Source organism: Archocentrus centrarchus, chromosome 6 (assembly GCF_007364275.1).
Source record: "Archocentrus centrarchus isolate MPI-CPG fArcCen1 chromosome 6, fArcCen1, whole genome shotgun sequence".
In the NCBI taxonomy this organism is placed as follows: domain Eukaryota; kingdom Metazoa; phylum Chordata; class Actinopteri; order Cichliformes; family Cichlidae; genus Archocentrus; species Archocentrus centrarchus.
This window is the reverse complement of record NC_044351.1, coordinates 34678275-34691416: the sequence shown is the minus strand read 5'-3', so window position 1 is coordinate 34691416 and position 13142 is coordinate 34678275. Positions and strand designations below refer to the sequence as shown.

Sequence of the window (13142 nt, the reverse complement as noted above, 5' to 3'; positions counted from 1 at the left end):
AAAGAGAACAGAGAGAGAGAGACAGATAGAGACAGAGATAGAGAGAAAACCAGAGAGAGACAGAGAGAGAAAGAGACAAGAGACAGAGGAGAGAGAGAACAGAGAGGAGAGACAGAGAGAGAGAGACAGAGAGAAAGAGACAGAGAAGAGAGAGACAGAGAGAGACAGAGAGAGAGAGAAACAGAGAGAGACAGAGAGCGACGAGAGACAGAGAGAGAGAGAACGAGAGAACGAGAGACGAGAGACAGAGAGAGACAAGAGAGAGACAGAGAGAGAGAGACAGAGGAGAGAGAGAGACAGAGAGAAAGAGACAGAGAGAAAGGGAGACGGGGGGGGCAGAGACATATTGCAGGACATAAATACAAAGACTGTCCTCCAAGACCCCCCCAAACCAGTAAGCCACTGCTGCAGCAATAAAAGCAGAGCAGTCAGTCTGGGACGCCTCAGCTGAAGGTGCTGTAACGTCTCCTCAGCCTGACAAAACAAACACAAAGCTCTGACTCTCCAGTCAAAACGTGCCACACGTCTGTTAGTAGCCGCTGCCCCGTGCACCACCCTCCACTGGAGATCCGCACTACGCTTCTCAATGGGGGCCTTGTACAGGGACCTCCAGCTACCCCTGGGGGGAAGCAATGGGGCACTAACTTTCTCAGCTAGACCCTCCCAGTTCCTCTCCTGAAAACCAGCATTCCCCAAGAACACACCCAAACACTTCATGCCCTCCTTATTTGACGCCAGACCAGCTGATAAAACTGGTTCATCCTTATTAGCCCACCAACCTGACATGAACCCTCCACACTTTAACCAGCTGACCTTCACAGAGGACGCCTGTTCATATACTTCCAGTGTCTGTGTGAGAGCAGCAGTATCAGTTTGACTAGTCACGAAATCTGTAACATCATAAGTATATGCCGCCAACTGCACTGTACCCCCCGTACTGTCCACAAAAGGTATATATATATAAAATATGAGAGCGAGACAGAGAGCTGTAGAGGACAAAAGAGGCCGGGGAGAATGAAAGAAAAAGGAGACAGAAGGGAGCAGACGCTGAGGTGATGATGCCAAGGTGGTGGTGAAGGTGATTTATCCAAATCACATCAAAAATTTCATACAAGGAGGCATTTTTCATTTTATGTTCTATTTTTAGCTTCTATTGTTTTGACATTTAATAGATTAATGTAATGCAAATTAAAAATTTGAGAAGACTTGCGAAGGAATGCTAATTAACATCTATCACTGAAAATATTAGGAATTGGTTTGACGGGACAAACAGCTGGTGACACGAGGGGGAGAATAACTGGGATGACTTGCCCAGCAGTCACCGTCTCCTGTGCCGATGGATCACTGACACTTTCTGTCTGTTTGACATCTGAGAGGGTTTTTTTGAGTAGCATGAGGCAGGAAGAGATGCTCTAGCTCCCCTCATTGCTATCCGGAAGTACCAGGGGCACAAGAGAGGGCCCGATGAAGCTCTTGTCTTCCCATCGGATAGTCTGCCCCCCCAGTACTTTAGGTTTTCCGGTGTAGGCTGCAGGTATACCGGCTCAGACCTCCTGTTCAGTCAGTCTGCAGGAGAACTAATGTTGTTGTCTCAGTTCTCAGCCAACTTACTTAAAGCTGACTTACACACTTCAAAAACCTAAAACCCCAAAAAGCTTAAGATGCTTCTAAAAACACCTGCAGCTCTGTAGCGCCACCTACAGGATCCATATTTGCTTCACCAAAGCCTGAAAATGACGCACATCTACAAATAGAAAAACAGTGGTAATATAATTACAGTTTTCACATTTATTAATTATGACAGAAACAAGGTGGTGGAGTGGTTAGCACTGTTGCCTCACAGCAAAAAGGTTCCTGGTTTAAATCCCGGCTGGGGCCTTTCTGCATGGCCTGTGTGGGCTTCCTCCTGCAGTCCAAAGATGTGCATGTTCGCTTGATTGGTGATGAAACTGGCCTGAATGTGAGGTAGAGAAAATGCTTCAAGTGTATAGGGCTGCGGCCACCTTGAAAATCTGATGTCAGGATCCAGCATTGTTAATGCACTGATGCTGTCTGAGCCCACTCTCAGTGTGTGTCAGTGTGTATTGGCGTCCTTGTGTGTAACTGCATGTTGCGTTAGTGCAGTAAAGCACAACAAGCCTGCTTGATTAGCCCTTCGTGCAGCCTCAGTCTTCATGCGTGCGCTCCCAAGCTACACTTTATAAAGAGAAATCAGGGTCAGTAAGCATCTCTGTCCACTCCAGTTGGGAATGCATCTTCATTGCTTTGTAAAATACAGGACATCACTTCACTGTACATGTAGATAATTTACTGTTCTGACAGTCCAGACTTTATATGACTTCTCTCCTTTCGTGTATCACAGTATAACATATATAAAACACAGATGCACCATTTATGTTTTATGCATTTTGAAGCTTCAGTGTTAGCATTCTGGCTGCAGCCGTGCATATTTAGATGTAGGAGACTGCCTCAGGTGGCCTCTAGAGGAACTGCAGTTTTTGCTTCTTCATTTTTCAGCTCTGGAGGCTGCGCCGTGGACTAGACTCACTTTACAGGTGGAAACTGTTGCATTGAGCAACGCTTGTACGTTTTAATTTCTACACTCTCGTTAAGAGTTTGATGATATTCTGCTGATGAACAGGCTGCAGTAACATAAAGAAACCAGTAATGTGTCAGTACACAGGCTGTTAGCATGTTTTACCCATCAATTGTCCCAATATCACAAAAGCACCAGGCAAAAATATGAGTCAGTAATATATGATTAACACTTGTAAGTGTTAACGTATTAAAAATCGTGTGGACTGACCCACTCAGCCTGGGGGATTCTTCACCTCTGCTTTTTAAATTTCTGGTCATCACTGTGTTTTAGATGATTTCCCCCACTGTATATGTAAAATTTGCAACTATGTTTTCAAAAATCCATTTTTTATAACTGCTAAATGTTTGAGAGGATGGCAGCAAAGCTTTTCTGCATCTTGATCCTGTGCTTGCAGTCAGCTCCTCGTCTGCGAGCAGCTCTGATTATTCCAGGTCAGCGGCAACATTTGATCATCGTCCGATTCTGGGTTTGTGAAAGGACGTCACCGCTGCCATCTCCTCACAGATGCGGATGACTCTTTTCGATGGATGTTTTGAGGTCAAACACGCGGTGCGCTCTGTGTGATGAAACGCTAACGTAACCTCAGATGTGTCTTTTTCTGCGTGTTGCCATGGTTACTGCAGGTTGCTGTCCAGGATGGCGGGGATGAAGGAGCAGCAGTTCACGGAGGAGAAGCCCCTGCTGCCGGAGCAGAGAGGAGCGGACTCGGACATGGTTAGTCGACCTGGTTTATTTGCCGTGTGTTCTCTTTGTTGCCGTTAACCTTCCTGTCCTGGGGCTGATTAGCGTGTGCAGGATGATGTGCTCTGAATCTCTGGGCATATTAAGACGGAGATGTTTGTGCTCATTAGCTGTGATGACTTATAATTAGACAATGAGCTTGTTTACCAGTGGAGGAGGAAAGTAATGAACTCCATCCAACCGTGACTCTTTGATAACAGCACTGTGAGAAGATGAAAGCTCATTTAAGATGAGAGGAAGAGAGAGAGAGTGGTGCAGGACATAGAGTGAAAAACAGTGAATAGGGAGTAGGCGGTTACATAAGAGCCACTTATTCCAGTCCACTTATCCATTAAATAAGCAACAGGTATGAGTTGTGGCTGAGTCAGGGGCTCTTGAATGCCTCTCATTGCAGGAATGATAAAAATGGTGCAGACAATGCCAAATAAAAGGCTGACTTGAAGAGGCAAGATTTAAGATTTCTTGGTTATTATTCCCACACAAAACTGTGTGAATGGAGAAGAAAGAAAGGAGATAAAGGGCGCTTAAAGCTGAGCAAGCAAGCTCAAAGAAAGGGAAATGAATGCGCGGCCTGAATGGCCAATTATGAGAAAGTCTTTGTTATCATCACAGAAACAAATGGGCAACAAAATCCTTCAAACCCAGAAGAGCAGGAAAACGAGCATAAATAAATGTGGAGTCGTCCTGTGCTTCACAGACCTCTCAGAGAGGCAGCAAATGAAGCCACGTTAGCCATGACTCATTCCTCAGTGTGTCAGAAACGAGACACCCAGTAAACAGAGCAGGTCAGCCTCTTTGTCTCAGTCGCTCACTCGAAGTAGAACAACCCGCCCTGCATCGATGTGAGCGACTGATTCTGCCACTGATCAGCTGAAGGTCGCTCATTAGAGACCATCGATCTGCGGGACTCAACAAAGAGCACTTCAGTCCAGACTCCCCCCCCCAGGCTCTTTGAAAGTCTGTAGCCCTGGTTTTGTGTAACAGTGAGTTGGTGACCTTTAAGAACAGTTAATGAGTGATTAGGAGCAAAACACTGATGAAGTTGGACCGATGCTGCATTCAGTTCATGTGGGGAAGTGAATCTGAAGCTGCCAGGGTGGCAGGAGTGAGCTTTTCATGTCTGATCTGCTGTGTCACATTATCTGATAGTGCTGATGCAGAAAAATCTGAGCCTCAGCTGATACCTACAGTGAAGCACGGTGGCAGCAGCTTTGTGCTTTTGGTTGCTTCTCAGAACGTTAAATTGTTGCCAGTTGGTCATAATGATCACAAGATCATAATTCTTTGTGCCACTTTTATTATTTTAATTTATTTCTGTACACTAAATGATTAGTACTTAAAATTTGAAATGGTTTTAGTTTTAGGGGGTACCAAGGCTAAAGGACATTAGCTAAAATGTTACTATGTCCTGTTCAGATGATATAACCTGTAATAATAAGTTATTCTAGACTCGAGTATCCAGTATGTCTAAAGGCTCAGATAGTTACGTGCTGACACAGAGCAGCCTTCCCCACTCTGAGGCTTTCCTTGTGACATGAATGCAGCATGGTGCTGGTTTGAATTGCATGTGGACTGTCTACTCCAGCAGGTCTCTGCCCACAACCCGTTCCTCTGTTCCAATTAAAGGAAGGCCACAGATCTTCAGGCTGACCTTTCTGGTGACGCCGGAACAGAAACAAAGCAACGAAGTTACGCAAGAAGTCTCCTTCCTTGGACGTTTAAAGGCTCCGAGCAGGGGTGTCAAACTCATTTTAGTTCACTGGCCTAAATTACAGCCCAGAGAGCTTTGTTGGTTAGTCAGATGAGACAAGCACGTATCGGTGCAGGTCCATGCTAACTGGATTTAAAGCCATAACTTAGTCAAGAAGTACAAGTTCTTTCTGAAAATGTCCAAAACACACGAACAGCCTGAGGTGTGATTTTTTTTTTAGACTTTGCAGGTGACAGTGGACCATCACATATACTGTAGAATATATGCAAATAGATGCAGACGTATTTGTACCTCTCCACATATTTTTGTTCCTGTGTAGTAATGGCATCACAATAACTGCAGTTTTATTGAAACAGTGGAGCTATTAATGCAGTTTTAACATTGTGCACTCCTCGGGGGGGCAGATTGGGCCCGTGGGCCTCATGTTTGACACCCCTGGATTATTTCTAAGTGCATCAGAAAATAGACCGTGATGATTAGCATGTTTTCATGTTGACTGTATGTTGCTGCTGTCTTCCCCAGATGTTTCCCAGTAACCACCATGTTGTGCTTGTTGTTTCACAACACAGCAGGATAAAGGAGAGGAGGCATCGGGGGGGCTCCAGTGCCCCACCGGCCCCGCGCCTCTTAACAACCCCCCTCCCCCCAGTCGCTCCACTCACCGCTGGCATGTCTTCGCACGGCACTGGCTCCGCCAGACCCGCCGTCGGACCAGCGGGGTCCTCCCGGTAACTACCATAACAAGTAGAAACATCTGCCCACGAATACACCGACTCCACCACACAGCACAGCTCAGAACACCGACACGCTTCATGATTATTTCAGTTATTATGGTAAAATGAACAAAATGCTCATTTACAAATTAAAGTAAATCTCACATAATTCGCTCATTACACTGTTCAGAGCATTAAGAGTCCTTTTAGGTCAAAATGAGTGACAGGCTGGCAGAGAGCTGCAGGAGTGAAGCTACAGGCACTTTTTGACACCACTAATTATGTTTATGACAGTGACAGATATTTTTTTCACATAATTCAGGTAACATGACAGGTTACTGCTGTTTGGAGTTGTTCAGTGTTTGTGTGTTAAATTGTCATCTTCACTATGGAAGAATGTCGTACTTAGAGGCCCGACAAGCTGCACAGTGTTCACAAAGTACAGCAGCTAACGCGACACAATTCAAACTTCTTCTGTGGGATGGCTCAGTGCCAAACACACTCACGCACAGCAGTCTGCATCAGCGAGTACTCAGAGGAGTATCTGAACTGAGACGCACCTCTAGTCTTATTACAAAGTGTTACTTCATATTGTTGTGCATATAGCAGCTGTGGTGCTGTGTGGAAAAATACACGTTCAGTCCAAGCAGTGCAGCAACTGCCCTCCTGCTGGTTATGGTTACTGATATAGATTTAACTAAACTCTGTTTTTAGAGGATGCTAAGCTAAAGCTAAACTCATGAAAGAAAGAAAAGAAATGGATCGTTTCTAAAAAGCTAAAAACAAAGCTTTCCAAATCAGCCTTTAATTCCAGTCAAATGGGATTTTTATGCCTTCAAACTTTATATTTCAGTGTATTTTAATGGTAATATTAAATATGAATAGTTTTAATACACATTTTGTTTGTAGATACTGCATTTGTTCCCTGCATACTTCAAATACTTTTAGAACAATGTCCCATATTTTACTGTTGCAGGGACTTCCCTATAACCTGTGCGTAGCTGCTATTGTGTGTAGCATTATACTGCAGAAGCTTTCTACTTGATGACTCAACGACACATTGTTTCCCTGAGCTTCCTGTACATGATGATTTAAACGTAGTACTGCAGTAACTCTGCATATTAAAAACAGAGAAAACCCCTAAAATCCAGGGCACACATTCACCAAAGCAGCAGAGATGTCAGAAACACACCACCACATCCTCACAGCATCCTCACAGTCTGCGGGGATCACCTGCAGGAAACGAGGTCGTACACCATCTCTAAGAGTTCATCCCTATTGACTTACATGGCCAGTGTGTTTGTAGTCCTCCTTTTCCCTGAACTGAGATGCAGCACATCCTTTACACTGCCGGGGATGGGAGTAATAAGAAAGAGAAGAGTGCCACCTGCTGGTCCGACCACCTTACTACCATCACTAACATTTTCCATCTGAAAACAATGCATGAAATCCGCGGGGTCTGAAGTTGCCCTTTTGGCCGCACATTTCTGTGGCAATAAGAAAATCTGCTGATAGTTTATTGGATGCCCTCCCCCTCACGCCTCCAGCTGCCGGGTGACCGCACAGCTGCATGCTGGGAAACCCGACGAGCTTCTCGTGATGGCGTTCAGTCGGGCAGCTTCAGGTCCTGCTGTTTGACATCTTTCTTTCTCTTTAGGTGTGATCCGACTCAGAGTGCCACTCCTTTCCTTTTCCCAGTCTTCATCGCTAATTACTTAAACTTCTGTCACCCCTGATTCCAGCACTATTACTTTTAACTATGCATTTATTCACAATCCATCTTTAATGTTGTCATATTTTCTTTCAGAAATGTCTCCAGAATCCCTCCATCACAAACTAAGACCTGACCTCTGCATGTTTAATAATGAAGGCCATCTCTGTGAAGTTCAGACTGCTGTCTAACCTCATGTGCATGCGCTCCTTTTTAATTTGATTTATTTATTTTTACCAGATTTCCAGATGTTCCTGCTCTGCTTTAAGCTTCAGCAAAGCAGCAGAGCAAGAATAAATGTTCCAAAATAACACAGGTTAGGACGGGAACTCACCACTGAGCTGAAAAAAACATTTTAAATGTTGCTCCTAATCATGTGTTATTTTATTGCATATTAGGATGCATTTATTAATCAGAAAAATGTTTTATATAAATACATCTGCTCTTAAACGATGGGCTCGTTTTCTGTGTCTTAAAGCATCCGTCAGGTGTTTTGCTGACGCGTGAAAGCAGCCTGAGAATCTGAAGCTTTGGCATTTCACAGTTTGATAAATCAGGTGGAAGTCTTTCAGACTTTTTACTGCAGAGCTGTGACGCTGTTCACATGACAGAAAGATTAATAAATTACTACAAATACATATAAATATAAAGGAGGCTCCTTTTTGTAATATGAAATGCTTCCCAGTTAATATGTAGGTCATTTTTTAGTTGTTGCTACTCCTCCACATTGAAATTTGCCGGTGGAGGTGGATCAGGCAACTGATTGGGACGCCTCCTGGGTGAGGTGCTCTGGGAATGGGAGGAGATCCCGGGGCAGAACCCGAGACACGCTGGAGAGACCACATCTCTCGGCTGGCTCGGGAACACCTCGGTGTCCTCCTGGAGGAGCTGGAGGAGCTGGGAGAGCGTACGTCTCCTGCTGCCTCTACGGCCCACGACCTGATAATCATCTACGAATGTGAACATTTAAATATCCAAATGTTACCATTGTGTTGTTGGGCTGTACGTGGAGGCATCCAACCACAAAGCCGTCATCCCAGTTTGATTTTAAGGAAATCGTTTAATTAATAAATTATCTTTTAAATTTAACATCATAAACCTAAAAACATCACTTTAATATCGAGTGTGGATGATTTATGTCATTTACACGTTTTACCAACTGTAACTTAATTCTTTTATTTTTGTTTCTTTCACCTGGAAACACTTTTATAAGACTCGCTCCAGCTCTGATGGCAGCCACTTGATTTATCTCTCAGTAAAGAAGCAGGGAATCATTACCAGCTAAACCTGCGTAACTACACACAGAAATGTGAGCTTCAGAAATGTGAGCCCATCCTTTAAACCCACAGTCGAGACCAGATTCCCTAAAAATCGAGCCCCTCTGAACGATTCTGGTATCTAAGGAATAGCCTGTCTGGCACAGCTGGAAAGCTTTGACTCAAACCAGTCTCAGAAATGTATTTATGATTTATTTTTGGCAGTGAGGGCGTGAGACGGGCCCGGAGGGCCCGACTCACTTCAGCTCCGAGGCCACAGAACTCTTATTTTCATGCTCGATCGTTATTCTGAGCGCTGCAGCTGCAGGGCTGAGCCGAGGCCGCTCGCCGTGACGGGGATCTGGCTGCACTCTGTTTCACCCTGTTTTTAAAGATCACCATCCTTCATCACTTTTCTTTTTTCACTGCGGATTTGTTCCCAGTTTCCCTCACGCGCTTCAGTGAAGCATCTTTGTAGAATGAGAATGCGCATCATGGCACCAACCACACTCATCCAGATTTGTTAGATTATATTAAAGTACATGCACAGGAATGCTACGCTCATTGTATCCATCAGTACTTATCTGCTGCGGCTCTGCATTCAGAAGCAAAAATACTCAGTTTTGGCACAAAAGCCTGAATTCCAGGTCTGACAGAGTTTAACGGCTCTCTGCAGCATCCTCTCGATGCCGCCGTCTTCAGGTTAAAGTTTATACTTCCACGTGTAAAACAAGACTGTGCAAAAGGAGGTCTCATAATTATGAGCAGGTTACGAGGCAAATATAAATGTACTGTAGTGTGTATTTGTATTTGTCCGAGCCTTAGAGCTGAACTGAGAAGAATTATGGCAACCAGGAAATGTAAACGTTAAAGAAAGCTGGGATTTCATAAAGTTTGGTAATTGTATAAAATTTTTGGAGATTATTTCAGCAACTTCTGCCTGCAAAGCTAATGATATAATCATTTTATTTATTGAAACACTATTAAAGCAGAGACAGGCGCCTGCAGAGAGGAGTTAAAAACATGGGTGTTTGCTCGGATCTTAAAATCAGGCTGTTTTGCCTTCTGTTGCATCCAATTTGATCCTTTAAAAAAAAATAAAAAATGATATTGTGAGTCACAGATTGTGCTGCATAAAGTGACTGACCCCCCCAGGACCGTACAGTACATTTCGGATGCTGTCCTGCTGAGGTGCTTCTGGGAAACGGTGTCTTTGTGTGTCTGTGGTTTGGACCTACAGTGCACAGTTTGTGCTGCTCTTCTGTAAATCTGGCAGCCTTCAGTTCCATCACTGGATGTGTGAGGAATATTTCTGTGTGTGAGCTCAGACTGTTTAGCATCTTCCAATTTTAATTCCCGTTTTTCTCTGTGTGCTTGTCTCTCTGCAGGAAAGCTGTGAACAGCTGATGCCAGCGGGCGACTGGAAGGTACGAGTGGATGTGTGAGAGACGAAGCTCCGCCTTCTCTCTCCCTCACCTTTTCTTATCACCTGTTCTGTGGTCGTTCATATTTGTGGTTACTTCATGTCGGCCATCTTGGGTGAACAGATGATATGAATGAAACAACAGGGCTGATAATAAAAGCATGGAAGCGCTTTCTTGGCATCAGTATGCTGCTAAATGTGGAAATACCCGCAAGCTTCCATAGGTGGCAGTCTCTTTGTTTCTAACCCTGTGAAATACTGTGGATCTGCACTTAGATAAACTTCTCATGCTCCATCTTAACCCTCAGCAGTGGCTCAGTATAGGAAGCCCCCTCTGTGGATGAAGGCCTACAGGTTACAGGTGGCTCCTCGCTGCTCCTGATTCAGCAAACGAGTTTCTAACTGGGAATCAGTGAAGAATATCTCCTCCTTCAACTCAACCTGCTTCCTCAGGAAGTTTTTGCTTTTGGATGTTTGTGTCATTGGTGCTGACCTGATAGCTGAGCACTGTAAGCTTTAACCTCACAGCAGAGGTTTGACACCTTTTTATTTCAGGGTCGTGACGGCTGGTTTTGGCACGTTAACATCAGGCCCTGCCTTATGGTTATTAGTTTAAGCTGCAGGCTGCGTGCTGGTTTACATACGTGCAGCACGCATACAAACACTTATCTCAGTTCAGGTCAAGTTAAAAATGGCGGCTTTGACACAGGAGCACACGTTAAAACACTCCAGAATGTGGAAGTGAAGCAAAAGCTGTGATTACCAACTATAAATCACAGCATGATGTTTTTTAAAAAACCCTCTGCCCTTAACCTGAACCACTTACATCAATGGAAATGAATTGAAAGCCATGATTTTTAACAGAACGCAGCTGATTAGAGGCCTGAGCCGTCCCCTCTGCGAGCGTTCATCACTGAGGCATGAGCCTCGAGCGAAGCTTCACACGTGAACCCCTCTGCTGCTTTATTTTGATCAAACGTGTGCCGAGTGTCAGACAGGAGCTGCTTCACACTTCAGCCCGATGCTCGGCTGCACTCACACGAGCTTCTCTGTGTGATTTCTCGAGGGTGGGGAGCAGGAGGAAGGAAAGTTTTGAAGAAACATAGTTTTATGACTTCATCCTTGATGCCGATGAAGGAGCTCTCGCAGCTCCTGGTGTAAGTCATTATTTATAAAACCTCAGCAGTGATATTAAAGTGTAATAACACGCACAGGATCACAACATAAACCTGACTCTTTTTTTGCTGGTTATCAGGAGGTGAGCAGCTCACCTTTAGTCCGGGCAGGTCACAGTTTATCAAATAGTTTTAGAGCAAAAATGTGAGTGTCAGTTAATATCAGCAGGAAATAGAGCTGTAAAAGGCCCTGACCCCCTGTGCAGATGTGAATGTGTTTGTGTGTCCTTGCAGTTGTTCAGCAGCTCATGTTCAGTCTTTTTGTGGTCTGTTGGTGTGTTTGTGCGGCCGTTTCTTCTCTGATTGAAGTAATTTTGTTTCTGCTTTTGTGTGTTTGTGGGAGTTTTTGTAGTCATTTTGCATTCCTCTGTGATGGTCTCATCATTTAGTGGTTGTTTTGCATTGTTTTATAGTTGTTCTGCATAGTTTGACGTTTCTTTACATCTTGTTTCCTTTGTGCTTCTTTGCATCTATTTCATGTTTCTTTTCAGCATCGCTCTTTTTGTCCTTATCCTGTTACTTTTTGATGTTTTTCTTTTTTCTGTTTATACCTCTGCAGTTATCATGTTTCATGCATTTTCCTTCATGGTGCTTTTTAAATCTCTTGTTTTGCATCATTTTGAGGATTTTTGCTGCATTTTTATCCAACCTTTTATGTCATTTGGCAGTTTTGTGCCTCTTTGTGAAAACTTCTGCAATACAATAAATTTGGCTCATTACCAAAGAGCTCTTCCAGGTCAGCTGAACGATTTATTGGTTGAAAATTGACAAAAAGCGTTTTAACTATAATTCATATGAGTGTGGTGTGTTTTGTCAACATATAGAAAGCACCTTTCACATGTGACCTCTGACCTCTCCTTCAAGGTCAATAGATTGATCTGAAGGTCAAAGTCATAATAATGCTATTTGCACTGACAGCATATAGGGAGTGATCTATGGCCATTCTAAATATCACATTACTTTGGACCTTTGACCTCTTCTTGAAGGTCAAATAAGGTCAAACTTTTATCTTTAAACTTGTGCTGCGTTTGTTTGCATCAGGAAATGATGCTCACATTTGTGTGTGTAATCACAGCAAACCTCCATCACGCTGCCCTGAAGTAACTCCTGCACACACCGAGCTGCACGATGGAGGTGTGCGCGCTCTGAGTGCTTCATTGTGTTTCTCTTCACGTCGCATCTCTTTTGTACTCGGGCGTCCGTTTGCGGTCGGTTTACTTCTCTGGTTGTTCTGCATCTCGTCTGCGTATCTTTCTTCTTCTCTCTGGTTGTTTCGACTCATTTTGGGTGACTTCTCTCGCTCTGTGCTCTCCTTTATGACTTTTTCAGGTTTTGAGCCTTTTTGTCTCTTCGTGGTCATTTAATAGACTTTTCAAACCGCGCCTCTCTCACCCTCTGGGCCCTGCAGCTGTGCCCGGCCCCTCCGGTCACAACTTAAACTGTCTCTTCATGTCCTGAGTAAACATGTCAGTGTTTAAGTATCTGGAGCCTTACAGCTGATCTGATGAGGCCGTCAGTCTCTTTTTTTATTTGTTTAATCCTCATGTGGGATTTAAGGTTTGAGTACCTGTATTTACATTTTAATTATGGGGATTAGATTTCTTCAAACATTAATAACATTTTAATGCTTAATGATTTTTGACACTTAGTATTTGACAAGTACTGCAGAAAATTGTTTAATTACAGTGCTCATTAGTGTAACGGAGGCAGTGATGGCGAGGCTGTGGTAATGTGTAATGTGTACCACTCACTCAGACATTCACCGCTCTGACTGCACAAGTTAAGTTTACAAAGATATTGTGGTTTCTATGGT

General features: G+C 43.9%; 1 protein-coding gene across 5 annotated transcripts in view; it reads left to right on the top strand.

The window, feature by feature from the left end:
* ndrg4 (NDRG family member 4) overlaps window positions 1–13142 on the top strand; it is a 70472-nt gene that overhangs the window by 35159 nt on the left and 22171 nt on the right. For 3 of the 5 annotated variants that reach the window (XM_030731344.1, XM_030731342.1, XM_030731343.1), the window contains 3 exons: window positions 3223–3313; window positions 5621–5779; window positions 10120–10158. In XM_030731344.1, the coding sequence (XP_030587204.1) occupies window positions 3236–3313; window positions 5621–5779; window positions 10120–10158 (276 nt within the window). In that variant the 5' untranslated portion in view covers window positions 3223–3235. The remainder of the gene's footprint in view (window positions 1–3222; window positions 3314–5620; window positions 5780–10119; window positions 10159–13142) is intronic. The other 2 variants (XM_030731346.1, XM_030731345.1) reach the window with 1 other exon arrangement.